The sequence below is a fragment of the Cervus elaphus genome, chromosome 30, assembly GCF_910594005.1.
Source record: "Cervus elaphus chromosome 30, mCerEla1.1, whole genome shotgun sequence".
NCBI classification, from domain to species: Eukaryota; Metazoa; Chordata; class Mammalia; order Artiodactyla; family Cervidae; genus Cervus; species Cervus elaphus.
The window spans coordinates 72507892-72523061 of record NC_057844.1 but is presented as its reverse complement, the minus strand read 5'-3'; the positions used below and the strand labels follow the sequence as shown (position 1 = coordinate 72523061).

The window sequence follows — 15170 nt, the reverse complement described above, 5'->3', positions numbered from 1 at the left end:
TTTTTTTTTTAGCCAAAAAACAGAGATTAAAGCTTATGAATTCATGATTTTTTTCAAAAAGCAGTATTACATCATTTTAAAAAATGTGTTTTTCAAGGATCTATTGTATAACACATGGAACTGCTCAATGTTATGTGGCAGCCTGGATGGGAGGGAGTCTGGGGGAAAATGGATACATGTATGTGAATGGTTGAGTCCCTTCGCTGTTCCCCTGAAACTATCACAACATTGTTAAACAGTTCTGTGTGTGTGTGCTAAGTCATTTTAGTCGTGTCCAACTCTGTGTGACCCCCCTGGACTGTAGCCCGCCAGGCTCCTCTGTCCATGGGGATTCTCCAGGCAAGAATACTGGAGTGGATTGCCATGCCCTCCTCCAGGGGATCTTCCCGACCAAAGGCTCAAACCTGCATCCATTTTGTCTCCTGCATTGGTAGGCAGGTTCTTTACCACTAGTGCCAGCTGGGAAGCCCAATCAGCTATACCCCAAGACAAAATAAAAAATTTAAAAAAAAATAAATGTGTTTGTGAATATGGACTACAGCCACAGCTTCTTGTCTTGCCTCTCTCCCCCAAATCTACCTTCTGCATTGTAGCCAGGCTGACCACATCACCACCCTGCCTAAAATCCTTCGGTCACTCCCTTTTTCACAGAACAAACTCTAGAACCATTAACCAGCACTCAGAGTCCCTGGGCATCCGGTCCTGCTATCTCCCACCGTTCTTGGCTCTACCTCAACACACCAGCAGCACCTAAAAGCTCCTGGTTCCAGCTTTCTTTGTCATGTACCTCCTAGTTTTTCAGGCCCCGTCACTTACTCAGCTGGAATGGCATCTCTTCTGGAAAGTTCTCCTGGGCCTCTGGGTTAATGCATGCCACAGTCCTCCAAGCTGGACCTGATCACGTGCACATCATGTGGGAACCTTCCATTGTTATGTTCACCTCCTTCCCACCCCCGCCCAACCCTGGGCAGGGCAGGACCTGCCTCTGAGCCCTCTACCAGCCTGATGGCTCTAGTGGTGAAGAACCCACCTGCCAATGCAGGAGACATAAGAGATGTTGGTTCAATCCCTGGGTTGGGAAGATCCCCTGCAGGAGGGCATGGCCACCCACGCCAGTATTCTTGCCTGGGAAATCCCATGGACAAAGGAGCCTGGAGGGCTACAGTCCAGGGGGTCGCAGAGTTGGACATGACTGTTGTGATTTTGCATGCACGCACACAGCCTGCCGCAGCTGCCCAATGAGGTGCAGGTACACGGTAGGGAATCAGGAATTGGGTCCGATGGTTGCTCCCAGCAGACTGCTGTCTCACTAACTGAGGGACTCAGTTATGAAACTCTCAGGTGCCCCCTGAATTTCTTTTGTCTGAGGCCTTCCTGTGAGCTCTGTCAGTTCATAACCCATAGACTCAGAAACCGTGACATTTCCTTTTGACTTCTTAGGTTGGCAGGCTAACACCTGTTTTTTAAATGAAGTTTTATTGAAACATAGGGCTTTCCTGATGGCTCAGACGGTAAAGAATCTGCCTGCAATGTGGGAGACCTGGGTTCAATACCTGAGTTGGGAAGATCCCCAGGAGGAGGTCATGGCAACCCACTCCAGTAATTCTTGCCTGGAGAATCCCCATGGACAGAGGAACCTGGCTGACTACAGTCCATGGAGTTGCAAAGAGTCGGACTGGACTGAACACCTAAGCACTAAAATGCAGCCTTGCTACTATGTATCATCTGTGGCTGTTCATTCACCTATTACTTATGGCTGTTCTCCCATTTCTAGTAGTAGTTACTGAGTCATCTGGCCCCCAGAGTCTAACATATTTTCTATTAGCCCCTTAATAGAAAATATTTGCTGACCCCTGCCTTAGCGTGAAAGATGAAAACCAAGTGCAAGTGTGATTAAACATTTCTGACTGTATTCATCTTTAAAAATGGCTGCTAAAATGTTACCCAAATAGTTGGGTTTCCTAGATACTCACTGAAAAAGAAGCTCTCATTCTGAGTAGATGTCATTATTCATGAGTGCATGCTAAGTGGCTTCGGTCATGTCTGACTCTTTGCAAGCCTATTGACATAGCCCTCCAGGCTCCTCTGTCCATGGAATTTTCCAGGCAGGAATATTGGAGTGGGTTGTCATGCCCTCCTCCAGGGGATCTTCCCCACCCAGGGTCATACCCACGTCTCTTATTTCTCCTGCATTGGTAGGCAGGTTCTTTACCACTAGTGACACCTGGGAAACCCGTCATTGTTACAGTTGTACCTGAATTCCTCCTGTTTTACTGTTTCGCAGGAAAGCAAGTGGACAGCTCGTGTTCAGGCTCTTCATCAAGAGCACAAGAAAGAAAAGAGCCAGGTAAGATTAAGAAATGAATGGCCTATAAAACGTGGGTTTTTCCGAAAAGAGTATTTGCTCTTCTTTATAATAAAGATAATATTTGTCCACTGGAAACAATTTGTAGAGAAATGTATACCAAAAATTTAAATTATTTATAATTCCAACACCAAAGATAACCAGTGCTACTGCACTGTTATAATTTCTTCAGTCTTTTTGATGCTGTAAATGTGCTTCTATAGGTATAGAAACCCATACATATAATTTGTCTCACAGTTTTAAAATTATGCTTTATATCTATAACTTTATACATTTTAATTTAATATATCATAAACATTTTCCTATGTTTTAAAATATTCTTCAAAATTGTAATTTTTTTTTAATGACTCCATGATGATCTTATGGATGTATCATCAGTTATTTAATCTCTTCTTCATTGCTGAATGCATATTTCTAATTTTTCTACATTATAGGGCGGCAATCTAAGCTTTGAATACAGGCCAGCCTTGTTTTATGGCACTTTGCAGATAATTGTGTTTTTTATAAATTGAAGGTTTGTGGCAACCCTGCATTGTCAGATGATACATTTTTTAGCAATAAAGTATTTTTAATTAACATATGTACATTTTTAAGACATAATGTTATTGCACACTTAAGAGGCCACAGTATAGTGTAACATAACTTTTACATGCAGTAGGATACTAAAAAATTCATGCGACTCATTTTATTGCAATTTGGCTCTATTGCTATGGTCTGGAACTTAATCCACAGTATCTCCAGGTCTATCTATAAAAACGAGGATCATTCATATTAAAGTCACTTTTTAAGTCATTTTAATGAAAACAAAAATTAATTGTAACACCTGCTAGGTACATCAGAAATTTAAGTGCTAAAATGCTTTTATAATAGTGCAAAAATGTAGATTTATTTGTGATTTTAAGATAGGAAAAAACATCTGTTTATTTTTTCACTTTAAATTGTATGTGTTTTGTAGCCCTTTGTATCCCCTTCTAGGCGAACAGCATAGACTGGGTGGCTTACAAACAACAGAAACTTATTTCTCATGGTTCTGTTGCTCCAGCAATTGGACAGAGAGAGTTTGTTAAGGGGGAGTGGTGGCTGGGCTATGAGTAGATATAACGCCCAATTCATTTCTCCAACCTAAGTCACCCTTCTGAGCTCTAGACGAGATTACCATCTTGGTACTCGGCATCTGCACAGCTTCTTAAATGTGATGTGTCTAATATGAGGTCCTTGGGGTTGTTCCCAGACATCTTTTTTTTTTTTTGGTTGCTGGCATCCTTGTCCACTCAGATGCAGACATTGATTCCCATCTCCTCTTCAACTCCCAGTTCTGTGTTCTTCTGGACATTTCTATGGCTTCCATTGCTTCTCCACTGAGCTCCCAGCATTTCTAAAAGGGCCCCCTATCCAGTCTCCCAGTTCCAGCCTTCCTCTCTTGTAATCTACTCTCTGCAGAGCAAACAGAACAACCTGGCTGCTCAGCTTATCCTGATCCTCTCTCTCAACCTACTATTTTAGCTATGATGGCCTTCTAGTAATTTATAGAACACACAGCATGCAGCCTTTTTCTCCTTGTACACGTGGTTTTTTGCTTCTGGAAGGTCCTTCCCCTTGCTCCTTATACAGTGGGCTCCTTCCCCTCTGATTTAGTTTTCTCTGAAAGTGCAAGTGTTAGTCACTCAGTCATGTCCACCTCTTTGTGATCCCATGGACTGTAGCCCACCAGGCTCCTCTGTCCATGGAATTCTCCAGGCAAGAGTACTGGAGTGGGTTGCCATTCCCCCCTTCTCCAGATCTTCCCGGTGCAGGGATCAAACCCGGGTCTCCTGCATTGCAGGCAGAGTCTTTACTGTCTGAGCCACCAGGGAAGCCCTAGTTTTCTCTGCTGTGTTGCAAATGACCACAGATTTAGTATGTCACAGTTTCCATGGGGTAGGAGTCTAGGCACGGCTTAGCTGGGTCTTCTGCTCAGGGTTTCAGGAGCTGCATTGGAGGTGTCAGCCAAGCTGTCTCCTCTGGGGCTCTGGGGCCTCTCTGAAGCCTGTTCAGATGGTTGGCGATGTGCAGTTCCCCACGGTCAGCCGTGGGAGTGAGGGTGGAGTGAGACTCAGCTCTGCAGTTCACAACCTGACTGTGACTTCTTCAAGGCCAATAGCAGAGCATCGCTCCTGCCTTCATTCTCCTCCTTTAGACACCTGAAGTCACCTCAGACCAGTCCATCCAGGGAAGCGATCCTTTCCCTTTATTATTCTCATCACTTCACAAGTGTAACTCTGATCACTATTTTAAGTAGTTTACTTGTTTATTGTCTGTCTCTCCAGCCAGATCATTAGCCTTTCGAGGGAAGGACTTTATCTGTTTACTCCTCCACTGTATTCCCAGAATCTAATAATGTGCCTAAAATGTGGTTGTTGTTTAGTTGCTCAGTAGTGTTTGACTCTTTGAGGCCCCATGGGCTGCAGCTCGCCAGGCTTCCCTGTCCTTCACCATCTCCCAGACTTTGCTCAAACTCACGTCCATCGAGTCAGTGATGCCATCCAACCATCTCACCCTTTGTCGTCCCCTTCTCCTCCTGCCCTCACTCTTTCCCAGCATCAGGGTCTTTTCCAATGAGTCGGCTCTTTGCATCAGGTGGCCAAAGTATTGGAGCTTCAGCTTCAGCATCAGTCCTTCCAATGAATATTCAGGGTTGATTTCCTTTAGGATTGACTGGTTTGATCTCCTGGCAGTCCAAGGAACTCTGAAGAGTCTTCTCCAGCACCACAGTTTGAAAGCACCAGTTCTTCGGTGCTTACTAAATATTTGCTAAATGAATGCAGAAGGTTGATAGGTGGCCAACAAGGGGATCACTTAGCCTTTTTTTTTTTTTTTTTTGTGGAGAGAGAGAGATGCTGATTGTAGGGGGCAGAAGAGCAGGGTGGAAAGTGCTGTCTGTTAGTGTGAGCATGATATTTGAACCCAGGTCCTCTTAACCTCGGGTCCCTGCTTGTCTGCCCCACTGCCTTGCTCGCCTGTCATTCTGAGGCACTTAGCCAGCAGGGGAGGGGAACAACCAGTGACAACTTAGAGCAGTTGCTTTTCTGTAAGAACCCTGAATCTTTCCTTTGAGATGCTCTAAGGCAGCAATTCCTAACCAGGGACTGATTGCCCTTCAGGATGACCCAAGACTCTTCTAAAATGCACCTGCCCAACTCCACTCCCTGAGTGTCTGATTCGGCAGGTAAGTCTGGGACATGCAGAGTTTGAAAAAAAAAAACACACCAATAACAACAGCAGCAGACCCCCAGATCATTGTGTTTTGGATCCATGCTTTGAATCACGGCTCTTACGATTTGATGTCCTACTTTTATTCTTCAAGGCATCTTTAGTGCGCGGCGGTTTAGGGACAGAATTCAGGTTTCCTTTTTAATAGCAGGGGATTTTAGTCCTTACTCCTTTAATTCCCTTGCATTCCAGGCAGCTGTGGGAATTTCAGTGGCTTTCTGGCTAGACTGCTGTGTAAGCTGTAGAGGTTTCCACTTGGCCACTGCAGCTGGTGACTGAGAAGCAGGGGAAGCCTGGTTCTGAGGGAGGCGCCTCACCCCATGTGCTGGGAGCCTGGGGTTTTGGTGTGGCCACCAGGCTACGCTGCTTCCTTGTCTGTTGGCTTTGCTTGTTCTGAAGCTCCTTGCTTTTCCCTTCATTCTTCTTAAACCCCAGCAGAGGGGCAAATTCCCTCAGGTTTAGTAATCTGTGCCCGAGACCTGACTATCAATTATTCCACATGATTGGTGCCTACTGTTCCTACAATGCACATATTGTATTTCTCTGCTTACGGGAAGTTGCGTTTGCCAACTTTTTATTGCTTTACCTAAATTCTTGGCAGTCTTTTTTTTTTTTTTTTGGTTTGGTTTTTAAATAACAGTGGTAGGAGTTCAAAGGGAGCCACAGGTAAATGGTGGCATGCCCTTTTCCACCCAACAGAAGACTCTTAGAGCTCGGGAGGTTGTGGAATGGTCACATGGTGAAAGGACAGCAGGATGGGGTGATACGGCTGGTAGAGAAAAAAATGTAAAACTCGCAATGGTAGAAAGTCACAAGAGGTGAACTCTGGGACTTCCCTGGTGGTACAGTGGATAAGAATATGCCCACCAATGCAGGGGACACAGGTTCGATCCCTGGTCCAGGACGACTTCACGTGCCACAGGGCAACTGAGTCCGTGCACCTGCACCCTAGGGCCTGAGAGCCACAACTACTGAAGCCCCCGTGCCTAAAGCCCGTGGTCCACAACTGGAGAAAATACTGAAATGAGAAACCCAGGCACTGCAACGAAGTGTAGCCCCTGCTCGCCCCAACTAGAGAAAGCCCTTGTGCAGCAATGAAGACTCACTGCAACCAAAAATTAATGAATCAATGAATTAAAAAAAGAAAAGAAATGAGCTCCAGGGCCACCAGCTTTTTGAAATAACTTCTGGCTATTCCCTATGTTAGACTAGCACATTCCTCTCTCAGCAGACTCTTTTCTGTACCTTCTTGGTCAGGTCTTAATTCCAATATTAAAAGGATGCCATCCCATCATTTTTCTTGTGTCCTCCTTCTTTTTGGGTCCTGCAGTGAGTCTCCATATTGTTGATCCTAAACCTCTCCCCAGACCCCTGGACATTTTTATTGGCTTCTCCTTCTACTTTCCCACTCAGGATTTCCCAGACTATTTGGTGTGGGGGGGAACACTCTTACAGTGGTCTCTGAAAATGTGGGGAAGGTTCTTGACAGTGTTCTCCTGTCATTGAGATTGTTAGCATCCATTGGGATATGTAAGGTTTCTTTTTTAGTCTTTATTCAGGAAACCTTTGTAACTTGGTTCAACCTATTGTTTGTCCGGCCCCGTATGAGCACATAGCCCTTCAGAGGGAAGACCCTGCTGTGTATTGATGGAGAGCTTTAACTTTTTGTTGTTGTTTTTGTTATGTGTCTGTTAAATGTAAACTAGATTATTTTTAGAGTAGTTTTAGGTTCACAGAAACATTGAAGAGGAAATGCACACAGTTCCCAAACACCCCGCCCCCCACACCCCTGCCATGTACAGCCTCCTGCATTATCAACACCCTGTACCAGAGAGATACATTTGTTACAACTGATGAATCTATATTGATATGTCATTATCCCCCAAAGCCCACCATTTATTTTAGGGTTCACTTTTGTTCACTCTTGTGGATAGGGCTTCCCAGGTGGTGCATAGGTAAAGAATCTGTCTGCCAATGCAGGAGATGCAGGAGACAGGGGTTCAATTCCTGGGTCAGGAAGATCCCTTGGAGGAGGAAATGGCAGCCCGATCCAGTATGCTTTCCTGGGAAATCCCAAGGACAGAGGAGCCTGGTGGGTTACAGTCCATAGGCTCACAAAGAGTCAAACAAGACAGAGCAGCTGAGCATGCGTGCACGATTTCTTAACACATCTCATGACACAGACACTAATTTTGAGAGTGTGGACCTGGAAGACAGGAAAGCTGAGGTCTGGGCTCTTTCCTCCTCCAGCTGTCTGCATGTGGGTCAGCTACTTACCTCTCTAGACCTGAGTTTCCCCGTCTGAACGGAGGAGTCAAAACACGTATCCATGATGCTGTGGTGTAGATTCAACAAGATGTGCTTAATGCAACCTCTAAAACGTGTTGAGTGTTTGTTTAAAAAACAAACAAACAGACCTCTCCAGTTAGAAAATGCTGCTCCAGGATGTCTCTGTGCTCCTCTGAGCACAGTTACCCGCCTTTTCTGACCTGCACGTCCCTGTCTCCATTCCCAGGCCATAGGCTTTAACGTCCTTCGTGCCATTTACCAAGGGTTTTTTCTCCTCTGTTTAAGCAACATCTGAAATTGCTTTAAGAATGTTTCCTCGAATTTTTGAAAGCAAATTCTTCTTGTATTCTTTTTTTAAAAATATTTAATTAATTAATTAATTAATTAGGCTGCACTGGGTCTTAGTTGCAGCATACAGGATCTTAGTTATGGCCTGTGGGATCTAGTTACTTGACCAGGGATCAAACCCAGGTCCCCTGCATTGGGAGCACGAATCTTAGCTTTGACCACCAGGAAAGTTCCTTTTCTTGAATTCTTGTCCAGAACTGATATTCCCTCTAGAGATGAATCTGTGCATCTTTGGATCTATCTGTCTTGTGCTTCTTTTCCTTCTGTTCCCTCCCTCCATCCATCCTTTCCACTCTCTCTCCACCCTTCTCCCTCCTCTCTTCCTCTTTTCCCCAACTCCCAACCCCCTTCCATTTCTCAGTAAATATTTATTGAGAACCTGTTAAGGGACAGAGACTGCTAGTTGTACAAAATAATAAGTTGGGCTCTCTGGCTGGGGGAGTATGCTTTCCAGCTGGGATGATGTGTGTGGACTTGTAAGGACAGGACTGCCTGGGGTCGGAGTTGCTCTGCGGGTGGCCCAGTCCTTTATCCTTGCTCCTCCCCGTGTGATTTCATGTAATGGGTCACGTTCACTCCACTGTTCACATGATCAGTGTTTGCTGCTTTGGACCATGAGCTCCCTGGGAACAGAGATGAAGCCCCTTGTAACAGCCAGGGCCTTGGGACACAGTGATCAGAGAGTTAGTCAATGTGTAGATGATGTAAGCCAGTGAGAAGGTGGGCTGTGTACATACAAAGGCAGAAAGAAGAAATTTACATGCTGGTTCCATATGGATGCCTTTCTTCCTTGCAGCTCCTGTCACATATAGAGAAACTTCGAACTTCCGTGAGAGACGATCTAAATGCAAGTAACGTCTTGCATAAGAAAAGGATAGAAGAGCTAAGGCAGAGGCTCCAGGAACAGAACGAGCTGATCATCACTCAGAGACAGCAGGTATTTTGGTGTATATACTATATTGGCACATTTTTCTATAACCAGTGCAACTTATTTAAGAATGTGTGTCTTTAGAGCATTTGTAAGTTGGATGAGATGAAGAGAGAATATCTTCCCACCCACCCCCCACCATGGTTGTTTATCCAAGTCAATAAAATAGTTTTTTTAAAGGTATTTTTGAAATACTGTAGTGCAATCAGATTTATTCAGTTAGAATTCAGGATAAATGTGAAGGCATCTAAGAATTTCTTTCACTAATTCCTTTGAGAAGCAGGTGAATCTAAATGCTGCTTTTATAAAATGTTTGTCTCCCTGTCATTAAAGTCCACATGCCCTGTGTCTTTGGGGCAATTAGTGAAAAGGTTCATTTACTGAGCCGAGTATCTATTGATCATCCAGTACATCCCTGTCTAGTTTCAAACATGGATTGCTGAAAGACTGTTCTTCTTTGCAGATTAAAGAGTTCACCAGTAAACCGTTAAACAGTGCCAGTGAACCCAAAGGTAAGTGGACCAGGATCCCAGTGCTGAAGGCAAGGTGGGCCACCCTAACCATGCGCTGAACATTGGTGAATGTGGGGCTGAGATGGTTCACGGGTGCTGAGATGACATTCCTCTAGTTATTTTGACTTGGGAGCTCTGTTACCACAACCCAGAGAGTTGAAGAATTTTAAATATCTAATCTGTCATCAAATGGTCTCCTGTCCTTTTTATCAGAATATTGTTATGCACATAATACATGCTCAGTAACTGTACCTCTGGATGAATGTGCAGTTAGATGACTTAGGATTAAAAGGGCAGAGTCCAGAGGCAGGCTGGGTTCAGCTCCCATCTCTGGCACTTTGTAGCTTTGTGAGCCTCCGCCCCAGTTTCCTTAGCTCAGAAGCTGGAATATTAGTAGTATTTATATCATAGACTTGTTATGAGGATTAAATGGGAAAATGTGTAAAGAGCACCTGTTAAATACTCATCAGTGTTGGCTATTGGTATTGATAGTAAACTCTTAATTATCCTAAAATGCTATGGTGGCTTGATGGGCGATTCTACATTGTGTTCAGCTGGGATTGAGGGTTTGCTCTAAGCATAGTGGGAGGATATACAGCCTACTGAAAATAGCAATGATAGCCACCCATCTCCACAGCATTCAGGAACTGGTGAGAAGGGTGACTTGGAATCAGAAGTACAGGGTCTCCCATTATAGCATCAAGCTTGCCTTCTGCCTGATTGCCTTCTGAGTGGTCCCCGTCTTGGTTCCCATCTGTCTCAGATAGTAAGGCATCTTCGTCTACTTGAGGGATGCCAACTGGGGATTGGCACTGGGTGTATGGATTGTGTTTCCTCTCTGTTTCTGGGGTCATGAGAAATGCAGGCATGTCTTGGAAATATTGCAGGTTCAGTTGCAGACCACTGCAACACATCCAATAATCACAATGCAATGAGTCACACAATTTTTTTTGACTTTCCAGTGTATATGAGTTACGTTTATACTATACTGTAGTCTGTTAAGTGTACAATAGCATTATGTCTAAAAAAATGCACATATACTATATTGCTAAAAATGCTGCCCATTACCTGACAACACAGTGTTGCCACAAACCTTCAATTTGTAAAAGTGCGGTATCTTCAAAATACAATAAAGTGCAGTAAAATGAGATTGGCCTATATGTTGACTTGCTTTCCTTGTTTTAAGATAAAGTTTTGGAAAGGGTGGTAGTTCCTTGTAACTTCTCTTGGAATAGTTATAGTTCAGATAATTAGGAATATCTGCATAATTGGCATAAATATTTGAAAAATAATTTTAGGAAAAAGTTAACTTTGAAGGGATTTATGTTAAACATCTTTGTTGGGTAAGACGCTACATGTCAGTACATTTCATGTATTGTTTTTTTAGGGGAAAATGTCAGGATGTGCACTGGCAAAATATAACCCATACCTTGTGGTTTCTGTTGTTAATTTATCTTTTTTCATTTCAGGGAATCTTTTAACCTGGCAAACTTTTGAATCTAAGCCAACTGCCCCAACTGTACCGAGTAAGTTTCTGTAATAGGCTCAGGGCTCTAAAGATAGTTTTAAAGTGTTTAAACGCATATATAACTTCTACTTATTATTTTTAGAGATGTTTCTTGGAACATCAGTGTGTCTGGAGATTACATAATGATCTATTTTGATTCCTGGCCTTGACCTGGTTCTAAAACCCACTATTGTAAATGTCCGTGTGATTTTGTGGTGGTTTTGGTTAGCCATACCTATTACCTTACAGTTTGCCTAATAAAGGAATGGCCAAAAATTCCTTGGCATCACCCCACTGTGTGCTCTGGATTTCCCAAGGCAAAGCACTGTGACGATGTGACTGTGTGTCGTGACCACCACATTTTGGCGTCTCTGAGACCCCGTGCTGCAGGGTTTGACCTAAAGCCCCCGTCAGTCACTCACGAAGTCACAGCACCGCTGTCTTCCAGAGCTGTCAGGATCTGGCTAGAATCCAAAAAGACATAATCTGTACAGTTGAGAAATGGATGCATTGTCTTCCTAATAATAAATAGTTGAAATATTTTTGTTCCATTCAGGAAAGTGTGTGAACAGGATCTGAATGCTAAGGGAGGGCCTCCCTGATAGCTCAGCTGGTAAAGAATCCACCTGCAATGCAGGAGACCCTGGTTTAATTCCTGGGTTGGGAAGATCCACTGGAGAAGGGAAAGGCTACCCACTCCAGTATTCTGGTCTGGAGAATTCCATGGACTGTATAGTCTATGGGGCCGCAAAGAGTCGGACATGACTGAGCGACTTTCACTTTCACTGCCCTGAGGCCGGGCATGGAATGGCCATTCATGTGGGCCCAGGACTTGTAATGATGAAAGGACACCAATGAGCGTGTTTGGGAACTGGGCACAATTGACCGGAAGGGGCTGATGGTTTTAAATGCTCAACTGCTTCTTGAGGCCTGTTGATGTTGGTCCTGCAAGCTGAAGAGATTGAGAGGTGCTGAGGAGGAGAGGGCAAGAGTAGAGCTCAGGGGAGAATAGAAGCATTCCAGAGAAGTATGGAAAAATTAAAAGACGTTCAGTTATTATCGTTTATATTTTAATTATACTTAGCACAGTATTGGAACAGTCGTGCTAAGTTGCTTTAGTCGTGTCCAACTCTTTGTGGCCACATGGACTGTAGCCCGCCAGGCTCCTCTGTCCATGGGATTCTCCAGGCAAGAACACTGGAGTGGGTTGCCATGCCCTCCTCCAGGGGATCTTCCTGACCCAGGGATCAAACCCGCACCTCTTAGTCTTCTGCATTAGCAGGTGGTTTCTTTACCACTAACACTACCTGGGAAGCCCATTGAAACAATAACGTGTTCCAATAAAACTTTATTTACAAAAACAGGCAGGTGTTGGTATGTCTTATAGACTGTAATTTGCCAAACCTGGATCTAGCTTAGTAAGTTGCAAGTGGGTTCGAAGGCCATATTTCCAGAATTGTTAGCAGTTTACCCACAGTTAGAAGTTGAACACTTTCACAGTAGCCACTGTAAAGTTGAAATTGTATGCCTACAGGGGCAGCTGGGGCTTGTGACCAGTATTTCTTAGATAGGATTAGAATTAAAGGTCTGTTTTTAATAAGCTGTGGAAAGAGTCAGTAAACTAATAGACAAATAGTTGAGAGAGGAACCTCAGGTAGAAATTGTCAGATATTAGAAGAGAGGCCGTGGAATCTAATTTTCTGAGATATTTTGATGTAAAGAATGTTCAGTCTTACTTGAATCAGGTATACTCTTCTAAAGGCTGTAGCTGAATTAATGCCTTTAAAAGGCATCTTTCAGCCCAGTGATTGGGGTAGTCTTATAAATTGGTTTATTGTACATGAATATTCATAACAGCATTATTCTTAATAGCCAAATAGTGGAAAAAGCCCTAATGGCCATCAACTAATGAATAGATAAATAAAATGTGGTCTGTCTACAAAATGGAAGGTTATTTGGCCATAAAAATACATGCTAATGCTGACACATGCTTCAACATGGATGAAACATGAAAACATGATGCTGAGTTAAAGTAAGCAGACTACAGGGGACCACATAACTAATTGGATGATTCCATTTATAAGTAAAGACCGGAATAGGCAAATCCATAGAGATAGAAAGTAGATCCTTGGTTGCCCAGGCCTGCAGAGAGGGAGAGATGGGGCTAATATATTTGGGGAGGTGTACATGTAATGAGTATGTTCAAAAACTTGAGAGTGGTTATGGTTGTACACCTCTGTGACTGTATTAAAACCCACTGACTTGTAGATTTTAAAAGGCTGGATTGTATTTCAAATTGTTGTAAATTTGGTTTAGGTTAGTTGGTGCTGTCTGTCATTTGAAACATTTGTTCCCTCATGATCTGTATATTAATATACCTTGACTAATTTGATGAATACTCAGTTTATGCTCATGTTCAGATGCTGATGCTGTAAATACAGGACCCTGTAATTACATTTTTATGCTTTTTCAGTGAATACTCCAGCCCCCCAGACACTGGATGCGAAGTCAAGTCTAACAATGGCACATGGTAAGTTTCAGCAAAGTCTCAACATTTTATATAGAGTTTCCATCTGAGTTAGATAACTTATTAACTGAAAAGTGCTTCTGTGGGGGTTATTTATGCAAACAAAACATTTTGATGAATTCAAAACAGTTAATAAAACTGTAGTCTTCCTATGTAATGTTACTATGAACTAGTCAAACCTACCAGTCATAAAGTAAAAAATGTATCTGTTGCTGGGCTCACAGGTAGAGATTTTTAACTCTGAATATTCCTTGGAGCATTTGTGATTTTTGGTGGATAGTAGTAGGTATCGGGTAAGAGGGTGACTTTCTACTAGACCAGCCAACCAGCACATGCCACAGGGCATATGTGATTGTTTGTATAACTTTCAATGTGGCAGCTAGTCACCTTTTTTAAGCAAACAGTTTCAGGGATTGGTTGAGAAAATCTAGAAAAGACACGTGATGGAAACCAAAGGAAAAAGTAGGAACCACTGGATAAAATTGCTGCCAGGATCCAGGTCTTGGACCAGGTCACAGGGTAATAATTGTTATTAACATGATCTAGTAGACAGGGTGAATATTTATAAACATATTTTTATACAACTAAGGTGCTAAGCAGTTTTCATGGTATGTTTTCAATATATTATTTTCCTGTGATGTGCTGTATGTTAAGTGAATTAAAGTGGGAGGGGGACCATCTTTTTCCTGTCTTACCTACAAATGTTTCTGGAATCTAATGATTATTTCATTCCACTTCTCTATTTAGCCTTTTACTTGGACTTAAATCCATGGCCAGTCGAGTTGGACTTTTTGTCTTGAGAAATATTGTGGTTCATGTATGATGGCCTTTTGTAATTATTCTTTTTACTCACTGACTGATTCATGAAGTGTTTTACTGCCCCTGATTTTTTTCCTAAGATTATTTAAGGGGGATTGGTTCCCTTGGGCATGTGTTTATAATACGTAATGCATAAATTCTTCACATATTGGATGTTATTATTTTCAAGTGTTTAGAACATGCAGGGTTTTTTTCCTTTGAACCAGTAACAGAGATAAACTGTGTGTTTGACCTACATAAACTTTCTTTAATATTGAATATATGAGGAAGTTATTTCTAACAACTTTTGTCTATTCATATTATTGATGTCAGGTTAATATCTCTCTGTTGCCTCATTTTTTAGAGTTGATTTTTATAAGGCATTGCTGGCTACTTTTTTGAATGTCAACATGTGTTTTAGTTTCTTTTGTTTCCCGTTGGTTATTGCTAGCCTCCTATCTGACATTGTACGAGGACCATGTTTTTGTTGTTTTATATTTTTGGTGCCTGATCAGGGACACATATGGTTGGCATGGAATGTTATTTGGGGCTGATTCCAGGGTCCCAACAAATCTGTCAGTTCTAGAGCATCGTGTTCCATGTGGATTCTGCCTTGCCCAGGCTGGGGCTGCATGAATTAGCCAATC

General features: G+C 42.9%; 1 protein-coding gene across 5 annotated transcripts in view; it reads left to right on the top strand.

Moving 5' to 3' along the window:
- DZIP1 (DAZ interacting zinc finger protein 1) overlaps window positions 1–15170 on the top strand; it is a 49056-nt gene that overhangs the window by 14092 nt on the left and 19794 nt on the right. For all 5 annotated transcript variants that reach the window (XM_043891832.1, XM_043891831.1, XM_043891833.1 and 2 more), the window contains exons 10-14: window positions 2285–2347; window positions 9048–9188; window positions 9643–9691; window positions 11161–11217; window positions 13672–13728. In XM_043891832.1, the coding sequence (XP_043747767.1) occupies window positions 2285–2347; window positions 9048–9188; window positions 9643–9691; window positions 11161–11217; window positions 13672–13728 (367 nt within the window). The remainder of the gene's footprint in view (window positions 1–2284; window positions 2348–9047; window positions 9189–9642; window positions 9692–11160; window positions 11218–13671; window positions 13729–15170) is intronic.